Raw genomic sequence first — 14,537 nt, 5'->3', positions numbered from 1 at the left:
AATATTGTAAAAAATAAATTTAAAAAAATAAAATATGACACAAATGAACCTATCTATGAAACAGAAACAGACTCACAGACATAAAGAACAGGCTTGTGGTTGCCACGGGGAGGAGGGATGGATTAGGAGTTTGGGATTAGCACATGCAAACTGTTATTAGAATGGATAAACAACAAGGTCCTACTGTATAGCACAGGGAACTATATTCAATATCCTGTGGTAAACCATAATGGAAAAATATAAAAAAGAATGTATATATGTGCATAACTGAATTACTTTGCTGTACAGTAGAAATTAGCACAACATTACAAATCAACTGTACTTCAATAAAAAATATTTTTAAAGTTACTTGACCTTTAGTTTCACATCTGCAAAAAAGAAAATAAAAATGCCTACCTCATGGGACTCTTATGAAAAAATAAATGAGATTGTAGAATATAGCTCTAAAACTGTGCTTAGGGACTTCCCTAGTGGTTCAGTGGGTAAGACTCCGTGCTCCCAATGCAGGGGGCCTGGGTTCGATCCCTGGTCGGGGAACTAGATCCTGCATGCATGCCACAACTAAGACCTGGTGTAGCCTAAATTAAAAAATAAATAGTAAAAACAAAGACAAAAAACACAAAAAACCAAACCAAACAAAAAAACACTGTGCTTAGAAGGAAATTTATAGCTTTAAATGCATACATTAGAAAAGAAAGGCTGAAAATTAGTGAATTAAGCTTTAATTTCCAGAAGTTAGGAAAAGAACAACTAGAACCTAAAGATGGTAGAAGAAAAGAAATAATAAAGGGAAAAAAATCAAGGAAAAAGAAGACAAATATTCAACAGACAGCTGAAAGAAAGCTAAAAGTTGATTCTTTGGGGAATTTCCTGGCAGTCCAGTGGTTACGACTTGGTCCTCCTACTGCTAGGGGCCCGGGTTCAATCCCTGATCAGGGAACTAAGATCCCACCAAGCCACCCGGCGTGGCCGGGAAAAAAAAAAAAGGTTGATTCTTTGAAAAAAAGAATAATCAATAAACCTTTGATGAGACTGATGAAGAGAAAAGGCACAAAAACCTAATGTCAAGAATGAAAAGGGGGGAAAAAAAAAGAATGAAAAGGGGAACATTACTACAGGTCTTTCAGTCTTTAAAATGATCATAAGAGGATAATATAAGCAGCTTTTTGCTAATATATTTGAAAAAATGAATTGGATTCTCTAGAAAACCACAACTTTACAAAATCATCACAAAGAAATAGAAAATATGTGAATAGTCTTCTACTTTTTAACTAGAATCTGTCATTAGGACTGCTTAAAGAAAACTCCAGGCCCAGATTATTTCACTGACAAATTCTGCCAAACATTTAAGGAAAAATAAAGCCAATCTTACACAAACATCCATATGTGATAAAAGATCTTAGTAGAATTGTAGTAGAAGGAATCTTCCTTAACCTGAAAAGTGATATTTTTTTAAAAATCCTATAGCAAACATTATACTTAATGGTGAAATGTTGAATACTTCATCTTTGAGACCAGAAAGGATCTCCACATTTTATTGGAAGTCCTCTCCGGTGCAAAAAAGCAAGGAAAAGAAATAAAAGCCCTAAGAATTGCAAAGGAAGAAATAAAACTGTCATTATTTGAATATGATATGAATGTGTATATAGGTCATCCAAATGAATTTATAATTAGAAATAATAAGTACAAAAAAAGGAAATAAATAGTGCGAAGTTAGTGGATACATGGTAAGTATACGAAAATCAGTTGCTTTATATGTTAGCAATAAACAGTTAAAGTGAAAAAAATTTTTAAATACTATTTATAATATCAATGTCATATTAAATGCTGAGTAGTACACTGACCAAAGGTGTGCGTGAACTCTATAAAAAGAGTACAGATCAATATTGAGAGAAATTAAAGAAGGCCTGAATAAATGAAATGCATTCCACGGATTAGGAGACTCGGTATTGTAAAGATGTCCATTAACTCAGAGTGGTCTGAGGATTCAACGAGATCCTGATCAAAATCCCAGCAGAGCTAGTTGGTTCGTTGGTTGGTTGGAACTGAACAAGGAGATTTTAAGGCGTATATGGAAATGCAGAGGGCCGTGGGACTTCCCTGGTGGTCCAGTGGTTAAGACTCTGTGCTCCCAACGCAGGGGGCCTGGGTTCGATCCCTGGTCAGGGAACTAGAGACCTCATGCTGCAACTACAAGATTCCCCCATGCCGCAACTAAAGATCCCGCATGCTGTAACTAAAAGATCCCCCGTGCCGCAACTAAGACCCAGTGCAGCTAAATAAATACGTACATGCATACATCCAAGCATAGCCAAGCTGCTCTTGAAGAATAAAGTCGGAGGACTTCTTCTGCTAGATACCAAGAATTCTTATAAGATTGTGGTAATTAAGACAATGTGGTATTGTCACAAGAACAAACAGAATACAGAATAGGGAGCCTACATAAAGATCCACACATCTGTGGACAATGGTGGCACTGCAGAATATGGAAGTAAATAAGCTCTTTTTAACAAATAATGCTGGAAAGTTGGATATCCATATGGAAAAAAATGAAACTTGTATATCATATCACATACAAAAATAATTTCTGGGTATGAAAAGTAAAAACCAACCAGAACAAAACCATTTAAAAGATAATAAAGGTAAATTAATATCTTTATGACCTCAGCATAAGAAAAGACTTCTTAAACAGGACATAAAAAGCACTAACTATAATAGAAAATATTGATGTTAGACTATATTAAAATTAAGAATATTTATTCAACAGATGACACCATTAAGCAATGAAAAGGTAGGACATAGGGCAACGCATACAATTTATACAAGACATTAGTGAGGGAAATCAGATTAAAATCAGTGTTGCAACTCACATGCACATGAAGGCTAAGATCAGCAGACTGTCCGTGAGGACTGGACTTTAGTAGTAACTCATAAAGAAACAGCAGCAAGTGTTTGTTTTTCACATTTTATGTTCTAGAAGATTTGAGCTCAGCACTGAGGTAGTTACTGTCAGTGGTTAAGAGTATGGTTGGTGTGAACCTGCCTTTATTCAGATCTCAACTCCACCACTTGGGCAAGCTCCTTACCCTTTCTGTGACTCAGTATCCCTTTAACAAGGAGCATGTTGCTAACACTTCCCTCAGAGGGTTGTCATTAGGATTAAATGAAGGCCCCAGGACCCCAGGTCACAGCCCATGGCAGGGCCTCCCTCAATGGAAGCTCATCCTAGGCCAGCGCCCTTGCAGATTGCCAGCACATGCAAGGCACTTAGTGCAGTGTCTGGCTCATGAGGATGTCTTCCCAGGCATTAGGTGATGACTGGCCTCCCCATTGCTGAGTGAAGGAGGGCTGGTGATAGTATCAGGGTGGTAGGGGAAGCCTCGTACAAGTGCTTATCCCAGTAGCAACAATCATGGGAAAACAAAAAGCAAATCCAGCCCCAGTCACTGGCATTTCTCACTACCTTTTGGTGGTTTGCTGGTTGGTGATTTTAAGAGCAATGGCTACCACTTCTAGGGTGTCAGATGTATGCCACATGACTTTGATTCCCTGTCTCTAATCTTCCTTCAGTCCTGTGAGGAAAATATTCTCATTCTTATTTTATTGAGGGGCTGACTCTTGGAAGAGGTGCCACTGCTTCCCACATATTAGTGACATTTGAAGTCATGAGAAGGGATGAAACATTGCTGGGAGGTACAGGAAGAGCCTCAAGAATGGACCATGGGGCGTGCCAGTGATGGGGAGAAGGAGAAGGGGTTATCAGAGAGGGAGGAGAGACCAGGATCACTGAGGGTGGTACAGGGTGCTTTGGGAGGGGTGGACGGTTGGGCAGGACCCCTACTGCAGGGCAGGAAAGGGGGACCTTGGGAGATGCTGGTTGAGAATTCCGCTTGGGCGACCGCGGCGGCCTGACCTCAAGCCCCACAGAAATTGGTGTGGCTCTGTGAATGTCAGAGATGAGTTTTCAGGTCAACTGGTGCTTTAATACAGTTGGGTTTTCCTCTGTGGTACAGACCCTGGTCCCCCAGGCCCCTCTTTTTTTTCCTGTCTGCCTTACGGCTGTCATGTGGAGCCGAAGGGAAGAGTGAGGACACTTGGAGCCAAGGGTGTTGACCTAGGACGAGGCTCCCACTGAGGGAGGCCCTGCCATGGGCTGCAACCTGGGATCCTGGGGCCTTCATGCACCATTTCGTCTAACCCTCACTCGAACCTGGTAGAACACAGCTCAGGAAGCTGGGGCTCAGAGAACAGAATGGCTTTCCCATGGTCACCTAGCTCATCAGTGGTAGAGCTCGTGAATCTGAGCTTTCCTGATTGCCACCATCCTAGGCTTTCATCTACATTATCTCACTAACTCTTTGGGCAGGAGATCTTCAGTTCTTCCTCTTACTTTCTTTGTCTACTTGGGGTTTTTTTATGCCTTGCCTCGGTTTCCTCTCTAGGACTTTGAATGTCTTTGCTGACTTCCGACCTCTTAGAGGAGACTAAACAGATCTGCTTTGAGGCTTCAGAAGGAAAGTGTCATCAATTCTGAATTATTACAAGTCAGAAGTGAAGTGGTGGCACGGAGCTTCCAAAAGTCAGTTATTAATATAAATGGAAGGCCTTGCACAGTTTTACAGAAAGAGATTGGCCTTCCTGATTTTGTTTTACTTAGATTATGGCATTTACTTAATGACATCCATATATAAGCTTGGAGAATGTGTAGGTGGGGAGATGGGCAACAAGAGCTGAGAATCTGTGCGGGGGAGCTGGTTCTGCATTAGAAGCAACTCTAAACAACACACACACAGATAGGTGAGCTGACTGCAGTCATTGCACGTTGGGCTGTGGCTACGTGGGGTGCTGGTGGGGTCAGCTTGGCCTTGATCTTGGGAATGTCGCAGTCGCTGAGCACAGTGCTTTGGTGAGAAACAGGTCCTGGACTGACAGGGAAAATTACCAAGTTGCCACTCTGTGACTTGGGCAAAGAAAGATGGACTTTCCTTGTTTCCACTGGTCAGGTGTACACATGCCTCATCTCCAGTGCCCTCTGCAGGTCTGATGTTTCTTGGTTTTGTTACTGGGCAGGGCATCCGTTCCCAGTGATTCAGTTTCTTGCTCCTAGAAGTCTGTGTCTTTTCGTGCTTAGCCTGGTGGCAACCTCTTCTTGGCTCCTGGCACTTAGTAGGCTCTTAATAAATCTTGTGCAGAACTCATCTTCTGTTAGTGTCTAAACCAGGGCTGAACCCAGGCAGAAAATGAATTCCTGAAAATGAGCTTTTCAGGTGTCAAGCTGCTTCTCTGCCCAGAGCAGGCCCCCGATCTCCCTGCACCTGTCCCCTGCAGCAGCTCCCCGGAGCTGGCCAGGCAGCCCAGCCAGTGGCTTGATTTGGCCACTTTGAGACTAGCCTGAGCCGAAAGCCCAGATATTCCCTGAGGAGCCTGGAGCAGAGACCAGCTGCTCTGGGTAGAAAACTTTCTGCTGCTGCAATCATGGACTGAGGTGCTTCTAGGAGGGCCCTGGCTAAGAGCATCGGATTCCACAGGAAGGGAATGCTGTGAAACGTAGCACCAGGGCCCAGGCCAGAGAAGCCTGTCTGGCCTTTATTTATATCCCAGGGATGAAAAGGACACGCTGCCTCTGTGATTATGGAGCAGAGATCCTGCCAGCATGCTGTCTGCAATAGTGCGTGTGTGGCACCCATGCGACTCTGCCTGGTTACAGAGTGCGTGCATTTGGAGTATTTGGCTTCGAGGCACCATAATTTGCTCTTCACTTCAAATTTATTGTCCGTACAGAGCTGTATTCAAGTTTGGAAGCTGTGAAATACATCAGATTAAACCTTTTAATTAGCAATTAGATCTTAGGTTGTAAGATACCTGATTTATTTAAATTTGAGACCATTTTTAGAAAACATCTTGGTATGATAGAGAGAACATCACCTTAACAAACAGGCACAGTTGGTGTCCTGCTGGTCTCCACCATTCGTTCCTTGGGTGACCGTGGACAAGTTACTTAGCCTCCCTTAGCATCAGTTTTCTGAGCTGTAAAGTAGAGATAAAAGTAATGATAGTGATAATAATTACTATCTAATAATAATTACATTATCATTTACTACATAGCACTTACTGGAGACCACGTACTGTTCACCCCTGTATGTCCTGCTGCATTTTTACCCTCACAGTAATTCCTTACAGTATTGTCTCTTTTACAGATAAGGCCACTGAGGCACAGAGAGGTTAGGCACCTTGCCCACTGTTGCCCAGCTAGTGAGTAATGGGTCTGGGATTAGAGCCCAGGCAGCTGGTATTCCTTACTCTGCTTCTAGACTGTCTCACAGGGAATCATGAGGATTAAGTAGGATAACATGTGGGAAAGTACCTAGAACAAAGCAAAGTCTTGCACCTTGTAAGTGTAACAATGTAGATCACTCTGCCTACCCTGCCCTACCTTCTCCCTCCTCTGGCTAAGCTGAGGCTTTGGACTCCTGACTGCGGCAGTTAGGAAAGTTTCAGATCTCTGGCTGTGTGGTCTGAATGCAGGGTGATATATAAGGGAGGGTGGAATCACTTTTTCACCAGGAAGTCAGGGAATCTCATCTGGTTGTGGACGGGTCATTCCATCAACGTGATTTGTGCTTGTGAATATAACGGGGGGTCCTTCAACTTCTTCCCTCTGGCAAGGGAAATAATCACCCTGTTACCCTTGCTTGGATTTAGAACTTTACTCTTTCTAACTGACCCTCACACAGACTGTGTCAGAATAAACTGGTCTGAATTGGGGCATCAGTGGCTGAAATGAGCCAGTCATGGAAAGGGGGAGACAGCACCCAACACAAGCAAAGCCTGGTGGAAACTCTGTGGAGAGTGGAGTCAGGTGTCGAAGGTGGGTTATTTCCACTCACATTTTACCCCAGGTCCTAGTCCTGTCGGATGGGTAGGACAGGCTGGAACAGAGTGAGCCCCGAGATGCAGGGACTCTGCTTTGGCGTGTTCTCCTCCTCACATGTTCTCTGTCCCCTTCTCCAAAGGATGAGGCCAATTAAGGTTATCAGTCTGTTGATTTAAGCACAGGGACTGTTTGCAGAAAGCTCTTTGAGCTCCTCAGTTAAGATGTTGAAAGGTTTACTTGTTACTGTGAAATACACACACACATGCATATAACACACACATGTATGTCAGTGCCAAGTTTAGAGTTTATTGACTTTCTCCCACCAAAAGGAGACATTTTAGACTGCTCTGTACTGAAGGCAGTAATGGAAATGGAAGTTGTGAAATGGAGGTGGCTTGCTTTTTTACCTTGGGAATTTAAAACCACAATGATATGTTTTTCTTTTATAGGTTTGTCTACGGATTTTGAGCATCTGAAGCTGACCTCTGAATTTAAGCATTCCCTGCTGCTCCCTCACCCTTTGAAGAGATGTCTGTCACTTATGATGATTCCGTTGGAGTCGAAGTGTCCAGCGACAGCTTCTGGGAGGTAATGCCCATGATTTCTTCTGGATGAATACAGAGACCAAGCCAGTCGTGTCTGACACCCCCTCCCTCTTTTGTGGCTGGGATTTGGGGGATGAGATGAACATACCCTGAAACCAGCCAGGCATTTGTGGTCAGATCTAGGTGGCAGCAGGTATGGCTTAGCTCTCAGTGAAGGTGGTAAACTTACCTTGTTAGGAGAGTTGGATTAATGAGAGAGGTTAGAGGTGTTAATTAAGGTCTTGTCAATTTGTCCATTCTCAGAGCTTCCTTTCCACGTTTAGCCTTGATATGACTTGGTGTGACGTACACTAATTACCGGGCTTGGCCTGAGAAGCGGCATTACTTTTGAGTTTTGTATGGAAAAATGGACGGCGGTGATGTGACATCATGTTGGACAGTACAGGCAGGTGGCCAGAGGACTGAACACACTACCCTTGAGCTTGCTGGAGCATCTTCTTGTTAGTCTGTGCCCATGAGGAATTCCTTTCCTAATCAGATTATTTTGTGGTGTGTATGGTTTTTTTTTTGGAGGTTACTCTTCCTGAACCCCACTTACTTCCTGCCTGCTGGTTAAAGCAAAGTCCATGTTTGATAAAACTTCGTTCATATGGCAAAACCCCCGGAACCTTCTCCGCAGCTGTGGGCTTAGTGGAAAGAGCACTGGCTCTGTAGTTGGAAAGATCTGGGTTCTGATCCGAGCTGTGCCATTACTAGCTGTCTGTGTGACCTTGGGCAAGTCGCTTGACTAATCTGAGCTTCAGGGTTTTCATCTCTAAGAGGGAAAATGATACTGGTCTTCGAGGGAGGTTGCCAGGATGAAATAAGAATAGAGACATCGGCGCCATGTGGGTGCTTTCCTGTTACAAAAAGCTCAAGTGTTGCAAAAGATGAGGGTGAGGCCCTGGGTTTGCTGGAAACTAAAACACATTAGTTCTATGAACTTAGATTAATTAGGTGTATAATTTTGTCTGACATCAAATACCATCTGATGTTATAAATTTATTTATTTTATTTATTTTTGGCTGCTTTGGGTCTTCATTGGTGCGCACGGGCGTTCTCTAGTTGCGGTGAGCAGGGGCTACTCTTCGTTGCGATGCACGGGCTTCTCATTGTGGTGGCTTCTCTTGTTGCGGAGCATGGGCTCTAGGTGCACAAGCTTCAGTAGTTGTGGCTCACAGGCTCTAGAGCGCAGGCTTAGTAGCTGTGGCGCGTGGGCTTAATTGCTCTGCGGCATGTGAGATCTTCCTGGACCAGGGCTCAAACCCATGTCCCCTGCATTGGCAGGCGGATTCTTAACCACTGCGCCACCAGGGAAGCCCTCCATTTGATATTATAGTCTAACAGAGACAAGTGATCACAGGAGCCCAAGTTTTAAAAAGATGGACTCAAGGGCTTCCCTGGTGGCGCAGTGGTTGGGAGTCTGCCTGCCGATGCAGGGGACGTGGGTTCGTGCCCCGGTCCGGTAGGATCCCACATGCCGCGGAGCGGCTGGGCCCGTGAGCCATGGCTGCTGAGCCTGCGCGTCCGGAGCCTGTACTCCGCAGCGGGAGGGGCCACGACAGTGAGAGGCCCGTGTACCGCAAAAAAAAAAAAAAGAAAAAGGTAGGTGAAAGTTGCCAGTGTGTATTGTCAGCATATATTAAGTAAAGTAGCTTGAACAAGTCCTGTCATTGATGTAAACCCTTAGGCACCCTGTTAAATTCTTAACTGCGATGTCAGTAGACAAGAACATCTCTTGTATGAAGAATCCTAAGGATTCTTCAGGCTCTGCTCATCTTGTGATGCTGTCCCTGAAATTACTCTTCATCTCATATAAATCAGCAGTGCCGCCCTCCTCCTCTGATGGGTGTGCCCTGGATGGCTCAGGCTGAACCGGCCCTGCTCGTCTCTGAGCGACTTAGGCGCACGTTGCCAGGTGCACATCTCCAAGCTGCCAGCAAGTTCCCTCTTTCCCATGGAAGGCCGCTTCTCACTGGTGTGACCCACAGAGCTGTACAATCTAAAGAAAGCCTTGCGGTCTCGAGGTGGAAAAGTCTTTTGTGCTTAATTTTACTCCTTCCCACCAAAAGGTGCTAACTGAAGTGGGTCATTCCAGAACCATCTTCTGCATGCTGGCTGTGTGCCTGCACAGGAGGGACATGGCCCTGCCCTCCGGGAGCCTTTGGCTGTGACATTTGGAAGTAAGCTCCCAGAGGGAGGAGACAGATCATTGTTTGAGGTGCTGTAGAATTTGCTGGGGTGCAAGGGGGAGGTAGGGCTCCCCCTAGGGTGGGGGGCAGGAAAGGTAGCATGGTAGATAGGCAGGATCAGTACTTACTAAGCACTCAGATGTTTGCTAGATGAATGAGTGAACAAGTAGTGATCTTGGGAGGAGAGATTACCCACAGGGACATAATATCAGCCAGAAGTATTTAGTGGGCATTTGGAGGGGACACTTTCTGTATCCCCAACACCGTAGTAAACGATTCAGAAGAGAAGAGGGGTGGATATCTGATTCCCACAGTGAAGGTATTGGGAGGAGAAAGGATGGTGGCCTCCATGGAGAGTGAGGGCAATGAGACCAAGCCACAGCTCTGCTTCTCAGTGTCATGGCGTTCAGAGGAGAGGGGTCTGCTGCTGGCATCACCAGAGAAGATACGTGGGATGGGTGGGGCTGGGCTATGAGTTGGGAGCAGGGACAGCATTCTAGGCCAGAGCAATGTCTGGAGGTTGGAATGAGCATGGCCTTGCAGAGGGCTGAGGATCTTGACCTCTTTGGAGCCAAGGGTCTGTTTTGGAGGTGAGAAGTCATGTGGGATTAGGTAGGTTGAGGCCTAGGGGAGGTGGTTCCCCAAGAGGATGACTCCTTTAGCCACCAGTTGGCTGAAGTTGGAGGCTGGCACATCTTGCGCACAGGCTCCCCAGTGGGGCATGGGTGGCTCGGTCGCTTCTGGCAAGTCCTGGCTCGTGCGGGGAGCCTGCAGGTGTCCCCCGCGTCCTTCACTTCCAGGCCCTCTTTCTGGGTCTCCTCTTTGGCTCTGGGTGCTGGGGTACAGAGAGAGCCTAGGCTGCAGGCCATGGTGCTTTTCAAGTGTTACCAGTGCTTCCTAGGAAGCCTGGCCCCCCTCTGCCCTTCATAGGCTCTGGGAACACGACAGCGGGTTTGGCCCCAGCAGGCCTGAGGGCTGCAGCCTGAATCTCTGAGGGCTCCTGAGGCCAGGCTGGGAGGGCAGACTGCTGATTTCAGGAACTGGGCCCTGCATCTGCCTCATCCCTGAGGCAGGAGCTCTGTTCAGCTGTCAGTGGTACGTGCAATTAGAGCTCAGATCTCCCCGGCTGAAGCCAGACTGGGGCTGGCCTGTACTGCACTCTCTGTGGGCACAAGGAGCCTTTGAGGAGAAGGATATTTTGGAGATGAAGAGGACATAAATATCTTGCTGTAAAATGTTCTGGGAATGTTAGCCCTAAAGAGTTGGCACATGACTAGTATTTGCTGTCTCCTTCAGAGAAGGCTCTCCCTGCAGAGTCCTCTCAGACTCAAGCACTGTGGACACAGCACATCAATGAGAACATCTCCATGTGCATCAGTATTTTGTCTGGAAAGCCATCCGTGTAAAATGGTGTGTACTTTTCCCATCCTTTTAGACCAATTTTGTAGGTAACATATTTAGAAGATGCTGCTGCCCCCTGTTCATGGATTCCATAAAGCCTTATTTGGCACCTGCCACGATCCAGGCCCTGGGCTAAGTCCTGGGGTCCCAAAATGAGTGCACAGTCTTGGGACCCCAGAGCCAACATTTTTAGTGGCGGGCAGTCATGGGCGGTTGGGTGGGTGCCGTGAGTGGAAGCACGAGGTGTATGAAAATAACTGTCTCCTTGCCTCTCAGCAGCAGTTGTCCATTCCATGTGTTCTCCAGCCACCTCCCACATACACAGATCTGGATGGACTTCTCTGCATGGCAGCCTTGCTGTGCGTGTGTCAGCCGTATCACTATTCCACAGCACTTGGACATAGCTCCCAGAAGGCTGGTGGCCTACCTTTATTTCACTAAAGTTTCTAAATAGAACCATTAATTCATTCTTTCAAGAAAACTAGTATTTGTTGAACCATGACCAAGCATTAGGGCACTAGCCTCCCCTGTGCCATGTTCCATCTGTTCTCTACCCTGCAACCAGGGTAGCCCATCCAGAAAAGCAAACCTGTGCAACTCCCTGCCCCGGGTAGGAAGCTTCACTTTTCTGCATCACCTTCCAAGTAAAACCGCACTCTTTAGCATGCCTAAGACTTGAGCATGTGCTGGCAGCTGCTGGACACCTGGCCCTTCCTAAGGAGCTCTGCCCTGGGCTCCAGTCAAGCAGAGCCCCCCAGGCTCCTATCCACCAAGAGCTGTCTCCCTGCCTGGGAGGGTAGGGGCTGAGGGCGGTGGTCTTTTCTCCAGCCTGACCTCCATTTCTTTCCCGGGGAGCCCCTCCTCCGGGCAACCTTCCCTGGTCCTCCCTGGCAGGCCTAGGCAGCCTTCCTGCCTGCCTAGCATGCTGTACCGTTTGCTTCTCCCTCTAGGCTGTGAACTCCCTAGGGGCAAAGACGTGATTCTTCCCTGGGAATCTGATACTTAGCACAGTGCTTGACACACTAAATGATTGTTGATTGAATGTACAAGTGAATCAGAGAAAGGATAAGGTTTGATGCTGGGTAATAAGATATGCCCTGCTCATAAGAAGCTTACAAACAAATATTTGGAATTAAAGTATGTATGCAAATAGCCATAACACTGAACAGAAGCCATTATTTCAGTAAACACCTACAGAGCGCCCACCATGTGCCAGGTCCTCTTCTAGGCCTTGAAGGTGCAGCATTAATAAACAGACAAAAGTGCCTTTTACATCTGGCAAATGCTGTGAGGATGTGGAAGAGGGCCCTCCCTCCTGAGCGCGTGGACTGTGCTGTGTCATCGGTGGCTCCAGGAGAGCAGTGACTTTCGCTGCCCCTTGTACCCCATGCATGGGTGTGTACGCACTGCCAAGTCATGGAGCCGTGTGCCCATAAGCTCTATGCTGTGGTCTGGGTACTCTCTGTGGGAATGTTAACCCACAACAAGAAGTTTAGCAATGAAAACCAGTGATAGCGGCTAGCATTTATTGCACACTTGCTCTGTGCCAGGCACCTACTCTGCTTTACGTGGGGGCGCTCAGTCCTCTCGACTGCCTTGCGATTGTGAGCTCCACTTTACAGGTGGGGCAGCTGAGGCTCGGGTGGTTTGATGGTGCTAGCAGTGGGTGGAGCTGGGATTTGGGCCCAAGCACCTGCTCTCTAGAACTGCTCTCCTGCCTCTGCTCTCAGCTTCCTGGGAGCTCCTTATAGTAGAGAGGTATTCCTTTGCAGTGACTGCCACGTACTTAAATGCCTCTGCTTCGGCGTGAGGAAGTAGCGTCCTGTCTGGGTTCAGGCCTGGTGCCAGCGTTTCTTAGCGTGTGACCCTGAGGACTCAGGGAAGAGAAGTAACCTGCTCACTGTCCTAGGCACGAACATGGCATTGCTAATTCCTACTTCCCAGGATGGTTGTGAGAATTATAGATAACACCCGCAGCGCCAGGGTCCGAATGGCTCCGAGCCCGAGTGGTCTCAAAGCGTCACCTCTTCACGTGTGAGCGCCGCACCCGTGGAGACAGGCAAAGACGGGCGAATCAGGTGGCCTTTCACCTGGTCCATGCAGGCTTGCCCCTCCCCTGCCTAAATGCCGTTGTTCTAGATGCCAGCTAGCGAGCTGCTCAGCTCTGCCCTTGAGAGACTCAAACACTCAAGATGTTTTGCTGTCAAGCTTATTCTCTGAAGATAGATTTTTATTTTCTCTCTTGATTTCAGTGATGTCAAAGTAACTTTTGTAAGCCCTGTAGGAGAAAACGTTTTCCATTTCTACTCAGTAACAAATAGAAATGCATGCTTTTAGAACTGGAGAAGTCTTGGGCGCTCAGTTAGCCTGTGGTGGCCTGGCTGCACTGAGACACCTTTATACCAATGTGTGGGTGTGGACGGTGGGCCTGGTGCTGAGGACCCAGGCATGGCGATGGGGCGGAGGCGCTCGTGTCCTGTGGCGGAGGGTTTTCTTTTTTAACAGGAGTCAGGAAGTTCAACCAGGGAGCAGGGGGAGGGACGGGGTGCTGTGGAAGCAGCAAGCTGGGGAGGGGGTGGACATGGTGGAAGCGGGGTGCTCCCTGGAGGAAGTGCTGTTTATTCCCACTTTTCCAATCTGATGATTTCCACACTAGGTCTTTTGGCTTTTTACCCCGGGGGGGTTCACCGATTTCAGAAACCTCTCTAACCATCCCTGCCTCCTTTCACTGTTAGAGTTTCTGCCAAAAGCGGCTTGGTCTTCAGCGAGCCCTTACTTAACAGAGCCGGAACTTATCTCACCGTCAGGGTTGGCGGCAGCCCTTAGAGCGAGGAGGTGCCACTCATGCAGCACCTACTGGAGCATGAGGGGGAATAAGAGGGGGCAGCGACCTGGTCACCAGGCAGCCGTATGCTCAGGCTGCTTCCCGGACGCCTGGCTGAAGGATGAGTGTGTGCACGTACCCTCATGCCGGGGAGACTGGGCGCTCCAGGGCAGGGTCTTCGGGGTGGTGGCTCACAGGTGGGGCATGTGCTGTGCTCAGGAACAAGTCCCCAGGCGTCGCTGGGCCTTTATCCTGACATCTGAGCAACGTGTGCCGAGAGGGCAGAGCACGGTGAGCCTGGCTGACCAGTCTTGAGGAGGAGTTCAGGTCTAAAATAACTTTGTTTAAACACATCCTTCCTCTGTATGTTATTATCTGTTCTGCTTTGAGTTAGATCTGAGAACTGGAATTTCTCACTTTCCATTTCATCCATTTTTCAGCTTGTCATTTTGAACATTTAGATTAAAGATTGATAATGCAGTTATTTTTAACATTGTTGAAGTTTGGGATTTGTGCTTTAAAACTCTCAAACAGCAAGGGTGATGAGCCACAATTTCTTCACCCTCCTACTTGATGAATACAAATTCTAGGAACAGGGGATAGGGCTGGTAAGTGTTGGGGATGAGATCTGAAAACCAGGAGTTGGGACTGAGGCCCGAGGC

The 14,537-nt window shown here is 47.1% G+C and overlaps 1 protein-coding gene across 5 annotated transcripts in view; it reads left to right on the top strand.

Annotated features, from left to right (window-relative positions):
- Window positions 1-14,537, top strand: part of PACSIN2 (protein kinase C and casein kinase substrate in neurons 2) — a 139,560-nt gene that overhangs the window by 92,268 nt on the left and 32,755 nt on the right. For all 5 annotated transcript variants that reach the window (XM_067698317.1, XM_067698312.1, XM_067698315.1 and 2 more), the window contains exon 2: window positions 7,324-7,462. In XM_067698317.1, the coding sequence (XP_067554418.1) occupies window positions 7,403-7,462 (60 nt within the window). In that variant the 5' untranslated portion in view covers window positions 7,324-7,402. The remainder of the gene's footprint in view (window positions 1-7,323; window positions 7,463-14,537) is intronic.

Source organism: Pseudorca crassidens, chromosome 11 (genome assembly GCF_039906515.1).
Source record: "Pseudorca crassidens isolate mPseCra1 chromosome 11, mPseCra1.hap1, whole genome shotgun sequence".
Lineage (NCBI taxonomy): Eukaryota > Metazoa > Chordata > Mammalia > Artiodactyla > Delphinidae > Pseudorca > Pseudorca crassidens.
This window is presented reverse-complemented; position numbering and strand designations above follow the sequence as displayed.